The 19,926-nt window shown below is 34.9% G+C and overlaps 3 protein-coding genes across 4 annotated transcripts in view; all 3 read right to left on the reverse strand.

Annotated features, from left to right (window-relative positions):
• Positions 1–40: 40 nt before the first annotated feature.
• On the reverse strand, positions 41–11,195 carry LOC111699148 (uncharacterized). Its single transcript, XM_023469737.1, has 5 exons — positions 10,661–11,195; positions 7,188–7,361; positions 3,591–3,746; positions 2,258–3,303; positions 41–2,193 (listed from the first exon to the last, which is right to left on the reverse strand). The coding sequence occupies exons 1-5, from the start codon at positions 10,817–10,819 to the stop codon at positions 321–323; spliced, it is 3,408 nt and encodes a 1,135-aa protein (XP_023325505.1). The 5' UTR covers positions 10,820–11,195; the 3' UTR covers positions 41–320.
• Positions 11,196–11,222: 27 nt separating this feature from the next.
• Positions 11,223–17,266, reverse strand: LOC111699152 (phospholipid phosphatase 6). Its single transcript, XM_023469744.1, has 5 exons — positions 17,188–17,266; positions 15,851–15,936; positions 14,550–14,844; positions 13,634–13,693; positions 11,223–12,267 (listed from the first exon to the last, which is right to left on the reverse strand). Exons 1-5 carry the CDS (start codon positions 17,246–17,248, stop codon positions 12,140–12,142), a joined length of 630 nt encoding a protein of 209 aa, XP_023325512.1. The 5' UTR covers positions 17,249–17,266; the 3' UTR covers positions 11,223–12,139.
• Positions 17,253–19,926, reverse strand: part of LOC111699151 (uncharacterized) — a 9,634-nt gene continuing 6,960 nt past the window's right edge. For both annotated transcript variants that reach the window (XM_023469742.1, XM_023469743.1), the window contains 4 exons: positions 19,135–19,308; positions 18,830–18,942; positions 18,243–18,366; positions 17,253–17,833 (listed from right to left, as the gene is read on the reverse strand). In XM_023469742.1, the coding sequence (XP_023325510.1) occupies positions 17,729–17,833; positions 18,243–18,366; positions 18,830–18,942; positions 19,135–19,308 (516 nt within the window). In that variant the 3' untranslated portion in view covers positions 17,253–17,728. The remainder of the gene's footprint in view (positions 17,834–18,242; positions 18,367–18,829; positions 18,943–19,134; positions 19,309–19,926) is intronic.

The raw sequence follows: 19,926 nt of genomic DNA on the forward strand, positions 1-19,926 counted from the left end.
ATTTTTAAAAAATATACAAGAATTAACAATAGTAGACGATTTTAATTATATTACAAAATTTTGTTGAGAAAACCAGGAAATAATTTAATAAGATTTTCGTGATTACATATATATGTACTAGACGTAATTCCTAACAAGTATGCGTAAACTTCATATTTATACATCTAACCCGGAATTGAATTGTTTAAATCTATAGCTTTCATGCTATATCAACACTATATATAGTTTGCACTTAAAAATTTCCAATTCTCAACCGAAAAAATATGATGTAAAGAATAATTATAGTTCACTTCCTAAATATGTGAACTCCAGTAACATTTTTAGAAGAAAGGAGCCCGACCATCATTATCATCTTCGTCATCATTCTCCTCTTTGTCATCCCCACCAAAAATAAATTGGAAGCCGGGGGAATCCTCGTCCTGGTCTCCACCGCCTCCACTGAAGAACGTGGCAAACTCCGCCTTGTTCTCATTTTCATCCTTGTCGAACCAGAATCTGCCAAAGTTGTTGACCTCCCAGAGCTTCGAACTGCTTCCAAAGTCAGATACACTCCCGGAACCAAATCCTACAATACTCGTTGATCCCAATTTAACCTTGCTCCCAGATCCAAACTCTTCCATGTCATCAGGTCCGAATCCGACTTTACTCCTGTCACCAAAGCAGGCAATCCCGGGTTTCCCCGATCCAAATCCTGAAACACTGTCAGATCCAACCCCGACTTTACTTTGTGCTCCGAACCCTACAGAATCCAAAGCTCCGAATCCTGTAGAATTAAAGGTTTCCAACCCTGCAGAATTTCTGAAATTCTTTCCTAACTCCATAGTGCTCTCAACTCCAAATCTAGTTCTATTGGTGTCTTCTCCAATCCTAGAAGAATCTAGATTACAGTATCCAAATCCAGAAGTTTTTTCTGTAACCTTCCTTCCAAAAGGGGAAAACCCTGGGTTAACAGGAGCCTCCATGGATTTAAAGGAAGGAGAAGAAAAATTAGTCCCGGAGCTTGCGCAGGATCTAACTCCAACATCTTTCACAGCTCCTACACCATAATCTTTCCTTGGACTCTCTTTGTCAACGTCTCGAGACTGGTGATTGAAACCGATAGGTCTGTGATCGAAGAAGTAGGAAGAGTCCAAATCTGATCTATACTGTTTTGAAGTATTAGAGTCAACCACAGTGTCTGCCAAGAACTCAACATATCTTCCTCCTTTAGTGAAATTCATGTTTACGGGCGAACCATACTGGGGTTCCGTAGTGCTTCCCCCAGCTCCATAAGTTTGACTATTGAAAGAGGAGTTTCTAAAACCAAACTTAGTTTCGTCATCATTAGATCTTAATCTTATATCTTGAATCTTAACTTCATTCTTACCCTCAGAGTAGATCTTATTCTCTTGACTCATGAACTGGGTAGGAGAGAAACTTTTCTTACTCAGTTCGGTCTGGGATAAACGTTTCATCGTTTTAGAACCAACCTCAGGGATTATCTTTGAAGTTACTTCCTCTACTTGATCACTTTTATCAGATGGGATATTCTGTGGGTATTGGGGCGAGGACTCAGGCCTGTATGGAGAAAAAATCTTGCCCGGGGTTTTGACAATTATTCTGGTATCTTCAAATAAGCCTTGAGGTTTAGCAGGTGATGCTGTCTTTGAGGGAGTTTTTAAATCAGTAAGATGAGTATTTTCCACCTTTGAGCTGAGATGAGAAATATTCTCAGATGAATTCATTATCTCATTTAGTTCCGGCACTGTATCAGCTTGGTCCTGGTAAAGGCTACTTCGGAGATTTTCATCCCTCTCCGAATCCTGGTTCATGGGAGAAAGAATCCCACCGTAGGTCTCCAGGCTCAAATAGTTCCCAGTACCTTTATGATCAACGGGTTTACATGGTTCTTCTCCGTCCGAGGTTTCGTTTTCAATTAGAGAAGTGTTCACTACAGCTTTCTCTGATCGAGGGGAGGTTAATTTGCTCTGACAATCTGGTTCCGAAGTAACAGATGAAATAGTTTGCTCGGTTTGAATGTGATCCTGATTCTCCTGGCGCCCCTTTGAACTTGGAACAAGATTTTGAGTTGTATCGGAATTCAGAGCTGGCGCTGATCTACGACGCATAAGATCCAGTCCGTAATTAATGTTTTTCTTGTTGGTATTTGGAGTAGGATGTCCCACTGGTTCACATCCAGATATATCTAGGTCCCTGAAAAATTATGATTAAAATAAATACGACAAATTTAAATAAATATGTTTGTGAATTCTCATACCTGCAATCCATGTACAGATCAGTGGTTTCAATCAAGGTGGAATTTTCAACTACTTCAGATCTGGCTAGAATAGTTTCAGACCTGGTATTGGATTCATCCTTGGATTGGTTAAAATTGGAGGATTGAGACATGGTGCACATTGGAGCAGTTTGTACTATGCTATTATTGCTTTCTCTTAACTTATCTGAGCCAGGTTTGGAACCATCCTCTCCAGTAGACTTGGAGCTTACAATGAGTTGTTCTGTGTCTAAACTAGAGTTTGAACCACAACTATCTATTCTAATCAACTTCGTTGGAGAACTTTCGGACTCCGTCAATCCTTTCCTGGAGTTTGAGTTAGATCCGGAGTCTTCAAAGTATTCCGGAGAATATAAGGTTTTCCATTCTCTTTTAGATCCAAGTCTACAGTCCTCTCCCTCATGATGAGATTTTAGACTTCTTTCTCCAGTTCCTACTCTTTGTATAACAGATGTTACATTGTCAATTCTTCTTCCCTGTACCTGTAGTTCTCCATAATCCTGGAGGTTTTCTTGATGTGCATCTCCTTCACCCTTGTGTTGGCCTTGAACCGAAACATCTTTTTGAACCTGCAGAGGGTCTTGATCCAGATGAGCTTCTTGGTTTTTAAATCCTTTATGAACCGTAACACCTCCGTAAACCTGAGAATCTCCTTGAACCTGAGAATCTCCTTGAACCTGAACATCTACTTCATCTTGAACACCACCTTGTCCCTGGTTTCCTCCGTGAACCTTGTGTTCAATATTTGCCTGGAATGTTCTATAATCCCGGATTTCTCCTTGAGCTTGGAGTTCTCTTTGATCCTGTAATTCTCCCAAATCCCTCAATTCCGACTCATCTACGTCCATCCTAACCTCATCTCTAGGGGCAGTTTCATCCTCAGTTACAATTTTATCTTCTTTTCCGTTATCCATACAACTATCGTTCAAATCTTGGATTAGATTTGAATCCTTGGTACACTGCTGAGCTCGGATATCATCAGCAGTCCTTAACTCCTCAGATCCCACAACCCTTTCTGGAGGGTTCATCTGTATTAAAAATAATAGAAAATGGGTAGTAAAGTGATTGTATATTGTTAAATATCATATCTTAAGTTAAAGAAGTTGATCATCAACCTTAAATTCCAATTGTCTAGCCCAAACATCTTTGCAACTTAATGTTCAATATCTTTTATATTTCAATATGTCAATGAACCTTTAAAGGTTGTAAAGATAAAGGAAATAGAAAAGTGGAGTTGGGGGCGAGTAAATAATTTCTTGTTTGAATATTACTCTCAAGGTGTCGATTCATATTTATTTAAAGGATTAAAAATTACCTGTTTCTGTCTACTGTTTATCTGCATGTTTTTGGTTTCCATGACAAGGATATTCTTAGCGTCCTTGAGTTTCCTGAGGAGAGGGATACTGTTCTCCTCCTCCAGGATCCTCTCTATCCTCATCCTGTTCCGCCTCAATCTCTCCTCTAAATCCTCCTTAACAACAATATTAACATTAATAAATGTTCTGAAGGATTTGGCCTCCACAAGATGTCAAAACTTGTATGTTTTAAATCTATGAATCAAGCATTGATCTCCATCCTAAACAGATCTGAGGGATCAAGCATTGATCCTTAAAATTAAAAGTGCCCAGATTTGCTAACGAGATCAAGTGATCGAGATGAAAAAAATCCGCATAAGTTCGAATCTCTGTACAGATTAGAAGATTAAAAGTAAACAAATATTTGTTGCTTTGGTGAAACTGTTGCGAGTTTATTTCGCATCAACCGGAGTTCGAGTTTTAAAGATCGTAAAATCTTATAAATCATGGTTATAAAATACGACTGGAAATCTTGGTCATTTTTATATAATCAATCTTAAGTTATATATTATAAAGTTTCGCTCCATCTGCTTACTTATTTTAATCCTTAATTTATGACATTAATAAATAAATTTTGAAATATCTACATCCCTACTAACCCAAAAAACCTAAAAATGCTAAAGCCTCTATATAGGTATACGTATTTTTAGGTATGTTTACGTAAATATTCGTATGCTCAACTTTTTGGTAAAGACTTGCGAATATATACGTATTTTTATTATCATAACAAGCGGGTTTTTTAAGTGCTTAGGTTTTCCAGAAAATTTCTATCATTTTGGAGTAAATTGATTTTTTCATTAGAATCAATGTCAGTAAATTATCGATTTTTTGATAATTATAAGTTCTTGTAACAGGTATAAAGTTAAGTGTAAGAAGTGTAACAGCTGTTGAATACGTAACTGTTAAAGATACAGACTAATTGCATATATGCATATATGTCTATTAGATGGATACAGATGAGGGAACGCTGATGGTGTGAATTTGTATAGAAGAATATTGGATTGGATTGAAAATAATCTATGAATGGATTTAATCAATTTCTGGAATTAGTTGTATAGATATATATATAGAAACAATCTGCATGCAAAATTAGGGTTAACCTCTAACATTTTGGTTTTAGAATTTGGATATACCTTAAAAATACGTAGTTTTACGTATAGGTAAAACCTATAAATTCCAGAAATTAACAAATGTTAGGATATTTTCAAACCTAAATCTTTGTATAGGAAAAACCTAAAAATTCCTGATTGATTGGATTGTTTAGGTTTTTTACCTACGCATTTTTACGTTTGTCATATGCGTATTTTTACGGATAAAAAATATGTATTTTTACCAAGAAAATGGTTACAAAAATACGTATGTCATACATATGTAAATTACGTATTTTTAAGTATTCCAAACCTAAAAATACGTATATATACTAACGTTTACGTATTTATAGGTTTTCCAGTTACAGGGTGGCCAAAACTTTTTTGAAAAAATCCGTACAAAAATCCGTACATTTTCAGAGGAAATCCATACAAAAATCCGTACATTTTCAGAGGAAATCCGTACAATCCGTACAATTTTCGAAAAAAATCCGTACAATCCGTGCAATTTTCGAAAAAAATCCGTACAATCCGTACATTTTTTTTTTTTCATGAAAAATTTGCTGAAATGAGTGAAAATTTAAAAAAACGGTGTATTTTCCAGGATAAAAATCCGTACAATCCGTAAAATTTGAGAACAAATCCGTAAAATCCGTACAATTTTAGGGATAAAAAAAACCAATTCGTACAATCCGTACATTTTGGCCACCCTGAATATAATTAAAAATAGCGTGGTACAGGGGTTGCACACTCAATTAAAAGAAAGGTAATATTAAACTAAAAATGAAAAGATTTACAGATAAACGGAAGAAACCTGAGAGGATGTTCTCAGATCTGATAAAGAGACAGATAGATAGATAGATAAACAGAGAGACAGATAGGATATAGAAACAGATAAATAAAAAGATAGATAAACTGACATGCAGATAGATATACAGATGAATAGACAGATAGCTAGATAGATAGCTAGACATATAGCTAGACAGAGAGCTAGACAGAGAGCTAGACAGATAGATAGACAGATAGATAGACAGATAGATAGACAGATAGCTAGACGGTTAGCTAGACAGATAGCTAGACAGATAGACAGATAGATAAACACATTCTCAAATGAACACTTCTGGAACCTATTCTCAAATGAACACTTATGGGATCTCGAAAATTATGAATGAATTTTGATTGTCAATTGAAACGTTAATCAATCTAATATTATTTAGAATGCAGAAAATAAGTTAAACTAACTTCATTTTTACGAGATTTTTTTTTGAAATTTTTATGAAAAACTTGCTGAAATAAGTGAAAATAAAAAAAACCGGTGTATTTCCAGGATAAAAATCCGTACAATCCGTACAATTTTAGGGTTACAAAATAAAAAATCCGTACAATCCGTACATTTTGGCCACCCTGCAGTTAGTAGGAATTTCAAAGAATTTGATAAACTTTAGATTTTTCATAAAAGAGACAGTTGTCACAGTTCAAGGTTACCCTCAAATTAAAAAGTGTTGCTTGCCCGATTTACGACAATCCCCTTTAACTTAAACCATTATCTTAGTAAGTAAGTAATTATTTATTTATGAAATAAGACAAAAACAAAAAAAATTAAGTGTTCAAGGAGAAAAATATTTGTTCCCCCCCCCCCCATTCTAAAAAAATATAAAAAATATAAAAAATAGAAATAAAAAGAAAAAGGAAAGAGAAGGAAAAGGAAAGTTACAAATTTTTGTTTACATTATATTTAATATGAACTAGTGGTGGATTTCTTAGAATTGTTCGACAATGAACTAACATCTTTAAGAAATAAAAATGATAGATTTATTTGTTATTTAAAAAAAATAAAATAGACTTTATGGGTTGTGGAAAAGGTTTAAGTTTTACGCAAAACGGGCATTTTTTAGCATCTTTTTAATTCGCGCCAATTTTTGACACCCTTATGTTTGATTATATATTTTACTTTTTTTAATCTTTTTAGTCTTTTCTTTGTAAAATCGTCTTTGCTTTCTTCGATTCTTTTGCAAACATAGCATGTGTTATAATAAATACATTTGTTCTGCTGATAAAAATCTTCAATTAAATTCCGTTTAAAATTCGAAATAAGATTGATATTTGAAAGTTTAGAAAAGTGTCGATTATTTTCATACCATATTTTAGGGAAATTGTGAGGAGGAAGCAGTCCAATTATATTAGATTTTCCTCTAAAAATATTATTTGAGTTACAATGAGGAAGACAACGCCAATTTTGTAATCAAAAGATATTTATAACGTTCATTTCTTGTCCGACCGAGTCAGCGCAACTCAAAACGACTTGTAAATAACAAAGTTAGGATATCTCAACCATTTTTTCTCAGACAAAAATTTTAAAAGAACCGATTTGAATCGTACATTTAACGCATTTAAGGGTCAATTGAAATTACGTCGCCAGTCCCTTTAAAATCTTGGCTATTTTATTTAATCCTGGATATTTGTTCTAACCTGGAATCTCCTGATATTCAACCTCTCCATATCTAAACTACTCCGGGTCTGGAACTCCATCTCCGAAAGGATGGACGTAGATCTCTGTGCGTTCTCTACTGCTCCCTTGAGATACATTTCTCTCTCGTCCATTGATTGGATTTCTTGTTTTGTCTTGATAATCTTCTTCTTCGCCTAAACCATCCAAATTATTAATCAAGTGGTTGTCAAATGAAGGATAGATTGATATATCTTTGCAACCTGATGTCTTAAAAACCTTAAATATGTTAACCCCTAAATTCTGATTAAACTAGTGTTTGATCTTTGCCATTTTTATTGCATCAGATTTGTGGGTTCTAGCTCATGATTCGTGAGTTAACAGAATAAGGATGCAATTGTAAAAATAGGTTAAACAACTTATCTAAAGATTAGTAATCCTTAACAATTTGAGAAGGTATTATATGGCACATGTTGCACGCCATATCTCTTAGAATACCATTATGTATTGTAAGTCTGTGTATTCAGGGCAGAACCCCTTATAATCCAACTTTTAAATCATTGCGTCTAAAGAGTTGCATGTCGTCATTAAGACTAATTCTTTGTGGGTAACCCTGTATCATTATGTAATCATTTACTGTGTATGTATCTGTGTATGTATCATGCAACTATTCATAGACGGCTAGTAAAAAGTGCAAAAGTACTGTAAGAACACATTTGTACAAATAATCTTTTGTCAAAAGGAAGCACCAAAAACGAATCGTTCATTGTGCAACATTTCCATGCATTAACAATTCTATTTTAAGATTTCTCTTCTATTAATACATACAGGGTGTCCCACATCATATTAGACCGAGAACGGGTCTAAATTACGATTTTCGGGACTAATCAGAAAATTTAATTAGAATTTATCATTTTGAAAAATAATATAAGGCTTATATAAGAATTTTCTTGCGGAAAATGATAAGTTTTTCGAGTATTAAAGATTTATTTTGTCGTTAAAGATTGAAGATAATCTAATATGATATGGGACGCTCTGTAGTTTATGTCAAGGAATATACCAGGAACGCCCAACTCAGATATACGCATATTGTGTACTGTACATACTCTGGGAGGAATGTAAACAAACCAAGTGCCCCCATAGCAGTTGAAGGGAAATGATTGAACTCTGATAAACAGAGTGATTTTACAGTCCAACAAAACAAACTAGTTAATATATCAAGTTAGTGCGGATACAACTTAATTATTTTATTATAATTTTGGCTTTCAGATCGATGGAAAATTTATTAATGCTCAGTGAGATTTGTGCAACTCGTACAACTATAAAGGAGAAGCAAGCGGAGAAAGGTTAGATCAAGGTAAAAAGATTCCCACTTTCCGAGGTTTACATCCTTCCTCTCAAGATTTAAACCCTTCCTCCCAAGATTAAAACCCATCCTCCCAAGGTTTAAATCCTTTCTCCTAAGGGTTTAATCCTTTCTCCCAAGGTTTACATCCTTCCTCCCAAGATTTAAACCCTTCCTCCCAAGGTTTAAATCCTTTCTCCTATGGTTTTGATCCTTTCTCCCAAGGTTTACATCCTTCCTCCCATGGTTTAAACCTTTCCTGCCAAGGTTTAAACCCTTCCTCCCAAGGTTTTAATCCTTCCTCTTAAGGATTTAATCCTTCCTCCCAAGGTTTACATCCTTCCTACCGTGGTTAAACCTTTCCTGCCAAGGTTTAAACCCTTCCTCCCAAGGTTTTAATCCTTCCTCTTAAGGATTTAATCCTTCCTCCCAAGGTTTACATCCTTCCTACCGTGGTTTAAACCTTTCCTCCCAAGGTTTAAACCCTTCCTTCCAAGGTTTAAACCCTTCCTCCCGATTTTTGTATCCTTTCTTTTAAGGTTTTAATCCTTCCTCCCAAAGTTTAAGCCTTCTTCCCATGGTTTAATCCTTCTTCCTAAGGTTTAACCCCTTCCTTTTAAGGTTTAAACCCTTCTTCCCGATGTTTGTATCCTTCCTCCCAAGGTTTTAATCCTCCCAAAGTTTAATCCTTCTTCCCAAGGTTTAAACTCTTCCTCCCATGGTTTACATCCTTCCTCCCAAGGTTTAAATCAATTCAATAGTTTCTTTATTCAAGAACCAGATTGAAATGACAGAAGAATAAGAACCAGACGAATATAGGGTATTTTCAATTTCCAAAAATTAAAATTTTTATGTCTGTGGTTATAGATTTTTTCTAAAAATGCATATTTTCATAATCGTTCTTCTAATCCTAAAGATAATTATCAAACATAAAATGCAGATTATTCTGAATCTTATTCATTGAAAACGGCTAACTTTAACTGTTTTCAGGAACCTATGAGTGCGGATAATTCAGCAGGAAAAAGTCCTCAAAACAGGCACTAATATATGTATGTGGGTTTATTGCAAAAAAAAACTCCATACAAAAGTTCCCGGCCTTGTCAGAGTTGGCGAGGAGAAAACAACCTGTGATTGGATAGACTTAAAATCAAGAGAATCCTTGTTTTATCAATCCAAAGATCTATTGGAGGAAGTTGAAAAACATGAGAAAATATTTCAAAAAATACATGGAGAGTCTCTGGATAGAGGACATGATCCTATCGAAAAAACAGTTTCAAATATTACTGCAATAAACAAAAGATGGCCTCGGGAGAATGTAAAACTTTTTGTAAATGTAAGATTTTTCAGTAAGCTGAAAAAATTAATATAAGTTTATGCTTTAGAATTATGATGTGATAAAATTTAAAAGCTTGACGATTTACTTTTAATAAAATAGAATGTATAAATTATCAATAAATAAATTTATTAAAATATGGATTTCATTCTTTTCATTTTTTTCTCGAATTTTATGTTAGAAGGTTTGAATTATGAATGACTAATATTTAATGTGCATTTCCCGAAAAAGTCCTGTTAGACATTGAATTATGTCTACTGTTCCTTTTGCATTGATTCCCATGGAAAGAGAACTTGTTTTGCTTTTATTAAAAAATTCCAATTTTACCATATAAAGTTTCACAATTTGAATATAATCTTAGTGATTATCATTTACCTTTCCTGCCTTTAAAGCACATACTCGCAAGTAACAAATATTCTTGCGTTTTATAATCATTATTCATGACTACGATTGCAATATATCTTATTATCCCCCCTCCCGCATAATTGCTGTTTTGCCCATGAATTCTTTGTTTGATTTCCTCCCACTGCAGTACACAGATTTGACGCATCAGATATGGCGGTTCCTGGTCTATATATTTCTTGGTTTATGTCGTGGGATGTGATAAATTAGATGAGCGGGGGAAGGCAGGCAGCCATGAGCCACCACTATTTCCCCTTCCGTGCCACCACATTTGACTCTTCTGCCACATTTGTCTCATGGCCGCCTGCCTTCCCCCGCTCATTAGATACACCATACGTTGTGTTTGCTGTAACTTGCGTGGGAGCAGTTTTGGAATTTAAACATTGTACCCATTACACACTATAGACTTCCCATACCTGTTGGATCTCCCTATCCTCTTTCTCCAACATCTGTTTGAGAAGTTGAACAGCTGCCTCCTCCTCCTCTTGAGTTCTGCTCAGCTCCTTCAACTCCGTCTCCACTTTGTCCACCTCGTCAATAATCAACCTTAGAGATAATCCTCCACAGTCGGCCATCTTTGGTCTGTAGAAAAACTAGCTTTTTAACATTATATTTAACAAGAAATTACATATTCAATAGATACAGGGTGTCCCACATCAAATTAGACCGGAGGCTCGATTACTGTATAGTGGAGGCTCTTACTGCAAGGCGGAGGCTCAGTCTGCCTAGCAATCTGGGAGGCTCGTGTCTGCATAGCGGAGGCTCATGGCGTCCGGGGGTTCTGCAGTGAATTTTCAAGACTTCAAAAAAATTCTAATAGTTTACAACAATACCTAAATATTACATAACACATTCACTATAGCCGGCCAAAAGGCTGTACCGAATGGGCTGAAATTTTAATTCCACGGGCCACGCCGGGCACTTCAGCTAGTAAACCATTAAATACGATTTTTTTTACAAATTAAATATTTTACATAATATTTTGGTCCAAATATGTTAATTTTATTACTTGAATTATTAATTTATAACTTTACGCCAGTATCACAAGGAACTAGGATCACATATTTTTTTACCAATAAACAATCGAAAAGAATAACTAATGGGCCGAATAGTTCTGAATGAAACAGCTTTAAATTCCAAGTTAATAAGCAGCAAATCGCATCTTGTAACGGCTGAACCGAATTTTAAAATCCCCAAACCTCCGATGACATTTAATCTTTTTATGCGGATAAGAAAATAATATTTAACGACGAAACTGAGTAGTTTATTTATACTTTACGACTAAAAAGTGTATTTAGAATTGAGTTAAACAGAAAATTTATAAGGTTACAAGTTAAAACTAAGAAACATAATCTGAACTAAGATGAGTTTTGCTTTTTGACACATAGAAGCAAAAATAAACTCAATGAAGAGGAAATCGGATCTTTAGGATACAACACACGGACAAATCAGAGTAAGAACATTTTTGCAACAGATATAGGAGCTAGGATATCTTTACTTCAAAAGATTACAGAGCTATAGGATATCTCCACTGTAGCAGATATCTGAGCTGAGATATTTTCACTGAAGAAGATATAGTAGCTAGGATATCTCCACTGTGGCAGATATAGGAGCTAGGATATCTCCACTGTAAAAGATATATGAGCTAGGATATCTCCACTGCAGAAGATATATGAGCTAGGATAACTCCACTGTAGCATATATAGGAGCTAGGATATCTCCACTGTTTCAGATATAGGAGCTTGGATATCTCCAACGTAGCAGATATAGTAGCTAGGATATCACAAATGTAGCAGATATGGGAGCTTGGATATCTCCACTGTAGCAGATATAGGAGCTAGAATATTTCAACTGTAGCAAACTTAGGAGCTTGGATATCTCCACTGCTAGGACAGTTAACTACTAGACCAAGGATCCTCTCCTCCAAAGGCTGAGATGATTGAACCTGCTCCTTCTCGAGATAACCAAACCTTGCTGAGAATCAATCCTTCCAATATTCCGATCAGAACACCACAAACAACATCTAGATGAAAAAAATTAAAGGACTGTAGACGTTAATCCAGTGAAACTCCATTTATAGAGGGACGTAACCAAAGAGAATAGAATATATATTAGAGGGGAATTTAAAGAATCTCTTGGTATGAATTTTGTTAGTCCCTTTCAGCCTGAAAGGGAGTTCAAAGTGTACAAAACTTGTAAATGTTCACAAATTATATGCAGTAGAGTACATTAATACAGTATGTTCCCTAGACTATCCATTTCAATTTCGAATTTTTTAAAGCTGTTAAATAAACTTTATAAAATGAATTAGGTGAATAAAAAACATCATTTGATTTATAGTTATAACGGAAAATCATCGTTTGTAAAGTGAAAGGCATAGAGTCTATGTGAAATGATCATTGGTAAATTATGAAACCAGCCTATTTCATAATTTGGTTTTCTTTTAATATTAATTTTAGATTTTCTATACAATGATGTTCCAGGGCCCAAATATGTGAAGTACACCTGCGTCCTGCAGTATGGAAACAGTACAACAAAATGGTCGTTTTACAATTTTTTCTCGTAAATTCCATTCTAATATATATTCTATTCTCTCTGGACGTATCAGATGTACACACGGTACCCTTTATACCATTGTCAGATCAAGGATGACGGACCTATCCATGTTTCTATATGAAAATTGAGTGCAATTGTATTTAATCCGCGAAAATGCTTGTAATTGCTGATGCAATTTATTTTGAACAGAATATCTAAATAAATGTGTCCTGCGTTCGACAAAACAATCGAATTTTTGTGAATCCTAATTTGGAAAATAATTGTAGTAGTTCGCGCTAGCTGTTAAGTGTGTATTAGTGTACATTCCACACAGTAGCGCAATATTAGAAGTTCTACGTTGTAGATGACCAGACAAAGGATTAATTATGAACCAGGCATACCAGACCCAATCTTTAAACGAAGGGTGACTTGAAATTACGTTTAAATTTCCTAAATGAACTTAGAATTTCTAAAATATCTGCAGAGTTGTTCATTTGAGATTTTTGCGAAAAAAAACGAAAATTCTTTCCTCAGCAAACCTAGGTCTCCTATCTATCTATCTCTGCTGATAGCCCCGAAAATCTGCCAGTGCAGAACCCTACCCATCGACCCGGACGCTTTCAAAGTTGGTGGTCCGGCCCGTTAGCATAGTGCAATGGTTTATGCTCGCAAGGGCGGTCATTAGAACATGAGTCCCAAGTGGTTTTGCAGCTGAAAACCGCAAACATAGGTTTCCTAACTCATAGGTTTACTCTATTAGCGTTATATCGTTTAGGAATTGGATTAGAATTATCATTTTAACATTGACGATGAATTATTACTAATTGGTTCAAGCTTCGTTGATTTAAACTTACCAAGAACATGATGGCGTCCCAATATTACACGACTAGCACAAACTGCACTGCTCCAAACCACTGAAAAAAAAATTTAGTGCTTAGGTCCCTGATACAGATCCACAATATTTTGCTTTCAAAACATATGCAAATTCACGGATCCGGAGCAAAATATCCATTAAAATTTGCAAACTAATAATTGACGGTCATCATTAAAAAAGAGTAATATATTTTAGTAATATTACTCATTTTAATGAGCTTAAATCCGGATCCATTGTTTTACATGGAAACTCTAGGATCCGGATTCACATCAAACTGGAATGAACCAATGCAATGATGAGACTTAAACTACAAACTGAAACTTTTTATTTCGACAGGAAGTTGGATAATTAAGTTTTCGCAGAATTAAGTCTGAATCAAGGCAGCTGGATAATTATAATTAAATTTCCGGGATTTTTAGATTTTAATGAAATTATTGTAATAGTCATGCAGTTCTTTAGTCCGTCTTTGTATGTAAATAAAACTTGTTTACGCAACATTTAAATGGTAAAAAAGAACCCGTAGCATGCAAGACATTTTGTGATATCTACGTCAATTTTATTAATTGTCATTTCTAGTTTTGAAGGTAAACAGTAAACACATAGGTTTGTCTAGGAGCAGGATAATAAGTCAGATTAACAAATCTCTTCACGTAGACTTGGAATCTCTGATTTCATTATTATTTATTTTTTATTTTTTCGTTTATTCAAAGGGTCATTGAGAGTGTATATTAAAAAATAGGCTATTTATGTCTAACGAAGCTGAAGATAAATTGGAGCTGACGGAGGTCCCTTTTCAGAGGTTCTATGTCTCCCGGAACAGATATTAAAGGAAAAACAAAAACAACATTTATTTCATAATTTTTTGGTTCTCACTGTACTAGGTTAAAATGTCTTACTGATAGGTATGAAGAAAATGAAGTGTAGAGGGTAGAGTATATTAAAGAAAACTCCAAGTAGAACAGCCCTAGTAGCATGTCCCGAGGGGAAACTGAACTTGTCAATAGAAGAAACCAAGAATAGATCGTCAATATTGTACGCAGGTCGTCTTCGTCTAGTAAAGGCCTTAAGTACAGCAACAATAACAATATCGAGGAGAAGACCTATGAGAAGATTGACCCAGAGTTCAGGATTATCCACCATATACATTCCAGCAATAGTTATCATGAACCAGGGAACACCGTGGCAGGAAATCTAAACAAGATTAAACATTTATTCTTCTAAGTAGCACGATATTGAAAAGAAGTTTTAAAGATAATACTCTAGGCACATTGGTTCGGAGGGAAAGTTGAAAGCGTAACAGAACAAAGGAGAGGGAAATAGTTTATTTACATTCTACTGTGAAGTTTAGGTCAGCAGTTAAACTGGGTTTTTTTTTAACAGTAATTCCTACGACATTGCCTCGAAATTCCTAACTTTGTTTTAATAACTTGTTTCTGAGCTGTCCTAATATGTCACTTTAAAGGAACACGTAACTTCAATGGGTCATAGTGTCATTCCGATTCACAATGGTACCCATTAAACCTCAATCCGAGTAACGTTGAGGAAAATATCGTTCCTTTCCTGAAAAGTGTTAAATTCTCACACTTTCCTTAATTGTGTGATGAGTCTGCAACATAAATCCGCATGTAACTTTCACACAAACACTACGATTAAAACTAATCAATTTTCTGCAAAAACAATTCTCTCATTCATCTTTGATCAGAAAAAAGTTAAACGAGTACCGTTGTGAATAGGACATGGCAATCTATAAATGGAGAGTCACTGAAATCACACTGACAGTCCCTTTAAAAAGTATGAAAACTTGACCCAACCCTGTTTCCTGAACTATTATCGGTAATTTCCTAATATACGATTTTTGAATCCCCGCCCCACCCCCTCCTATCAATTTTTTACATGGATCTTGTTTGTACGACATGGATATTATTGGCAATGTGGCCGCAGCGCCCGGTCCCCTAGCCTGTCCTAGCCGCGCCGCTCGGCCCCCTAGCCTGTCCTAGCCGCAGCGCTCGGCCCCCTAGCCTGTCCTAGCCGCAACACTCGGCCCAGAAAGTGTATTAACCTAACCTAACCCTAAATATAAACCTATTTTGTTGAAAATTGTTGAAACAGTGGTCATGTACAAAATTGATAGGAGGAGAGAGGGGGAGCCTGGGGGGGGGGGTTCCAAAAATTGTTTACCAGGACAGACCCCTATTACCTCTAAATGTTTAAGATGATGCCTGAAATCTACAATTGGATATTTCTTGTTCACCGCTTCAACGATTTCCTTAGAGATACGCGCATCTATTAACAAGCATAGGACATTCAACTTCAAAGAAATTTACTATTTAAACTCAATAATTTAACAAATAACTCAAGAAATTTACTATTTAACTAAAATATTTAACAATAAACTTCATAAGAACGGACTATTCAAACTCAGGATGTGACAAGAAACTCATGAAATTTAGTATTTAAACTCGAGGATTTAACAAAAAACTCGAGAAAGGGGGGGGGCATGAAACGTATTACTCTCCGGAAAATTAAAACAGTGTTTAAACATAACTTAGAATTGTCATAGGAGGCTGATTTTTTGCATGCAAACTCAGAATTATGTATATTACATGCATTTTTTGGTTTTCAAGAAATCTGAGTGCGCGCGCTTTTGGTGAAAAAATGCCACTTTTTTTACAGTAAATCAATGTTAACTTCATTAACTGCACTTGAACATTTTTTCCGACAATCTTGAAACAAATATGCGCTAAAAAAATTCACCTCCAAAGGCTTAAATGTCCGCGCGCGCGCGCAATAAAAGAAAATATCTTTGAATACTTATGTGCTAAGTTTGGCCTAAGTTAGAATAAGAGTTGCATGAGATACATCAAACTATAGCAAAATTAGGACAAGAAATTCATTTCCGAGGTCAAAATAGACATAGGAGCATTCTGACCGGCGCGCTAGTAGCCAACCATTACATCATGGGTCATCTTAGTACATTTATTACATGATGTATGTCGATTTATATGTAATTTGGCACGAGTAATTCATTTCTGAGGTCAAATTTAATATTGGAGCATTCTGACCGGTGCGCTAGTAGCCAACCATTACATTATGGGTCATCCTAGTACATATTTACATGTTGTATGTCGATTTATAAGTTATTTATTGGGCACGAGGAGTTCATTTCTGAGGTCAAATTTAATATTGGAGCATTCAGAACGGCGCGCTAGTAGCCAACCATTACATTATGGGTCATCTTAGTACTCAGGGATTTAACATAAATCACAAGAAATTTACTATTTGAACTTAAGGATTTAACGATAAACTTATTACGAATAAAATATTTAAACTGGTATTTCGTTATGAAACCTTTTTTAAAATTTAATCCCACTTATCTACATTGTTTTTATGCAGGTCCAAGTTAAAACAAGATCTTCACAAAAGAATTGTCATCTACTCCCAGAGAATTTAGAGTCAATGGAAATTTAAACAAAAATTAATAAAACAAAAAAATCACGTTAAAACCTATTAAACATGTCTATTGTCTATGCTTTCCTAAATCTAGTAAAGATTTTAGTGGTCCTGGGATTTCTCTTTTGGGTTTAGATTCCGCCATTTTATCTGAAAAAAATATACTTTAAATTTACAATTAGTTTATCACATGTTCTTCTGTTGAGAACATTATCACAACTGATGACTAAGCGCTAAACTTGAGAACGTGTTCTGCGCATGAGTAAAGTAGACACAATTTTAAAAGTATGAATATATATATTTTTTTGATTAACGAAGATTTATTGATTCTATTAGAAGGGGGGGNTAAATTGCTTTAAAATCAGAACAATCAGCTAAATAAAGAAATTATCAAGCAATAAAAAACGTAACGATGGGAACTAATGCTTTAATAAAAATTAAGAAATTCTGGAAACTTTTTTTGCTCGAATTCTTGAAATCTGGGAATCTACCGTAAACTCAAGATCTGGGAAATTTACGAAAGCTTGAATTTAATTAGTTGATTCAATAATACTTTAAATCCGGGAAATGTATGTACACTTAAATCTCAGGGTCCAGCGATACTTAAAATCCTGGAAGATCCTGGTTAATCCTGGAGATGAGAACAGATGTTCTGAATAGTTTCCGGGGTTTCAGGGTTCACCTCTATCACATCTGCTGTAACCCTGGTTATCAGCGGAGGGATCTTATCCTGAAATATATACAAAATAAAGGGAAAGTTAAGTTTTTACAATAAAAGGAACTGTTAATGTGACCCTCCATGTCCGATTTATAACAATACCCTTGAAGGCGTTGTTTGATCAAGTTTGAATTTGACATTTATGTTTTTTAACTGTTGTGTTTCCCTACAAAAGTGACTTGCACATTTCTTGATTTAATTATCAAAATTAAATACATTTCGAATCGAAAAAAATCGACGTTATCTTAACATTTTTGATCTAATACAAGGTTTCAAGGGTTCAAATCGGAAAAATCGACGGTATCTTCAACATTTTAGATCTAATACAAGGTTTCAAGAGTACAGATGCACATTGGGCATTGCCATCTTTGCATTTAGGGTCACTTGAAATTATGCTTAAAGTCCATTGAAGGATAAATACCTCTTCTAGATCATTCCAGTATTCTGAGAGCAGTTCCTCGGCTTTTCTGGAGGGTAAACATGGTTCCTGGAACCCAGTTCCTTCAAGACTTAGTAACAGGAACCCGTGCTTATACGGGGCATTGCTGAAAAAAAATTCAGAAAGATATAATAATATACAACAAATATTTCTAAAGATAAGTAAGTCTTTTTAAGTGAGTTATTTCATGTCTTTTTTATGCGGATCCGGAAATGAAATATGAGATGGAATTTAAAGAATTTGAGCCGCGGTTTAAATCCGCCAAAACCCGGTTTAAATCTTGAAACATTTGATACAATTTTAAGTTGAACCAACCATATTTAAACCGCGGCTTAAATTTAAACCGCCGCTTAAATTCTTTAAATTCGGCCAATGGATCCACAGTTAAAACTGTTAAAAAGATGGATTCTTATCCAAGATCCAGTTTAGTTAGAAAAAAATGTCGTCTGCCGACAGTTTGATCTTTAAAAAAAATCTCCACGACTAAAATTATTCAGACAGCGCAGAGGAAATCAAATTATTATCTATCTATCTACACATGAACACTGAAATCAAATGATTGCCCTCACCTATCGTCTGCGAATGCATGAAGAGCAATTGCTGCTTTTCCGCTGATTTTCTCTAAACCCTGGACACCAACTACACCATGTTTAGACATCTTCTCTTGCAGCAGATTGTGAAACTAAACAAGGATATCTTGAGTATCACAAAAATAGCTTTTTTTCAAGTAAACCTTTCTTTCATCTTCTTTAATTGTTTTGTTAATCTTCCTTTGTCCAATACGAAAAGCAAAGTAAAAAACATCTTAAACCGTTGCGTTCAGAAAAATATAAATTTGTACATAGTCAACATTAAACTTTGAAAATGTGATCACCTGCTCACTATTAGTTATAAGACTACCGTTGATCATCATCTCTTCAATAATGGTGTTAGAATCTCTAAAGTAGGGAGCTGAAGTTCGGAGTAGGTTTTCCATCAGACAGGATACAATCCGTCCTTCTCCGGGACTAGAGAGAAGTACAAGTACTCCAGGACGATCAGGAGCTTTCTGAAAGAAATATTATTAATATTTCTGATCAAAGACGTTCACTTTACATGATCGAAAATACATCCCAACAACTACCTGTTATTAGAAGATTATAGGGCTATATAAAATACCAACTCGCCAGTTTAAACCACAAACTCATTTATTTTCTTCAATTTACGCTTTAAGTAAACTTCAGGGTGGCCAAAACTTTTTTGAACAAATCCGTACAAAAATCCGTACATTTTCAGAAGAAATCCGTACAATCCGTACAATTTTCGGAAAAAAATCCGTACAATCCGTACAATTTTTTTTTTAAATCCGTACAATCCGTACATTTTTTTAAACCAATCCGTACATTTTTTTTAAAAAATCCGTACATTTTTTTTAAAAATCTGTACAGTCAGTACAATTTTTGAAAAAATCCCATTTTTGAAAAAAAACATTAAAATTCAATTTTTCATTCATTGTCTTTTGTGTTCAGTTCATGTAAGAGGGTTTAAACTTCTTCAGCAAGAATCAATCTGTAAAAAATTGGCTTCATACATATATACAAACTAAATACTGGGTACATGATACTAGGTGCATGATACTGGATACTGGATACATGATACAGGGTACATGATACAGGATACAGGATAC

The sequence above is a fragment of the Eurytemora carolleeae genome, unplaced genomic scaffold (genome assembly GCF_000591075.1).
Source record: "Eurytemora carolleeae unplaced genomic scaffold, Eaff_2.0 scaffold37, whole genome shotgun sequence".
NCBI classification, from domain to species: Eukaryota; Metazoa; Arthropoda; class Copepoda; order Calanoida; family Temoridae; genus Eurytemora; species Eurytemora carolleeae.

Bases quoted from the DNA above. Each gene is read 5' to 3' on its own strand.
- LOC111699148 (XM_023469737.1), bottom strand. From the start codon at position 10,819: ATGGCCGACTGTGGAGGATTATCTCTAAGGTTGATTATTGACGAGGTG. The intron at 7,362-10,660 runs GTATGGGAAGTC...TGGATGGTTTAG, and splicing joins AGGATAGGGAGATCCAACAG to GCGAAGAAGAAGATTATCAA. The intron at 3,304-3,590 runs GTAATTTTTAAT...TTTTTAATACAG, and splicing joins TAAACAGTAGACAGAAACAG to ATGAACCCTCCAGAAAGGGT.
- LOC111699152 (XM_023469744.1), bottom strand. From the start codon at position 17,248: ATGGCGGAATCTAAACCCAAAAGAGAAATCCCAGGACCACTAAAATCT. The intron at 14,845-15,850 runs GTAATAGGGGTC...AATCTTGTTTAG, and splicing joins ATCATCTTAAACATTTAGAG to ATTTCCTGCCACGGTGTTCC. The intron at 13,694-14,549 runs GTAAGACATTTT...TTTTTTTTTCAG, and splicing joins CATTTTCTTCATACCTATCA to TGGTTTGGAGCAGTGCAGTT.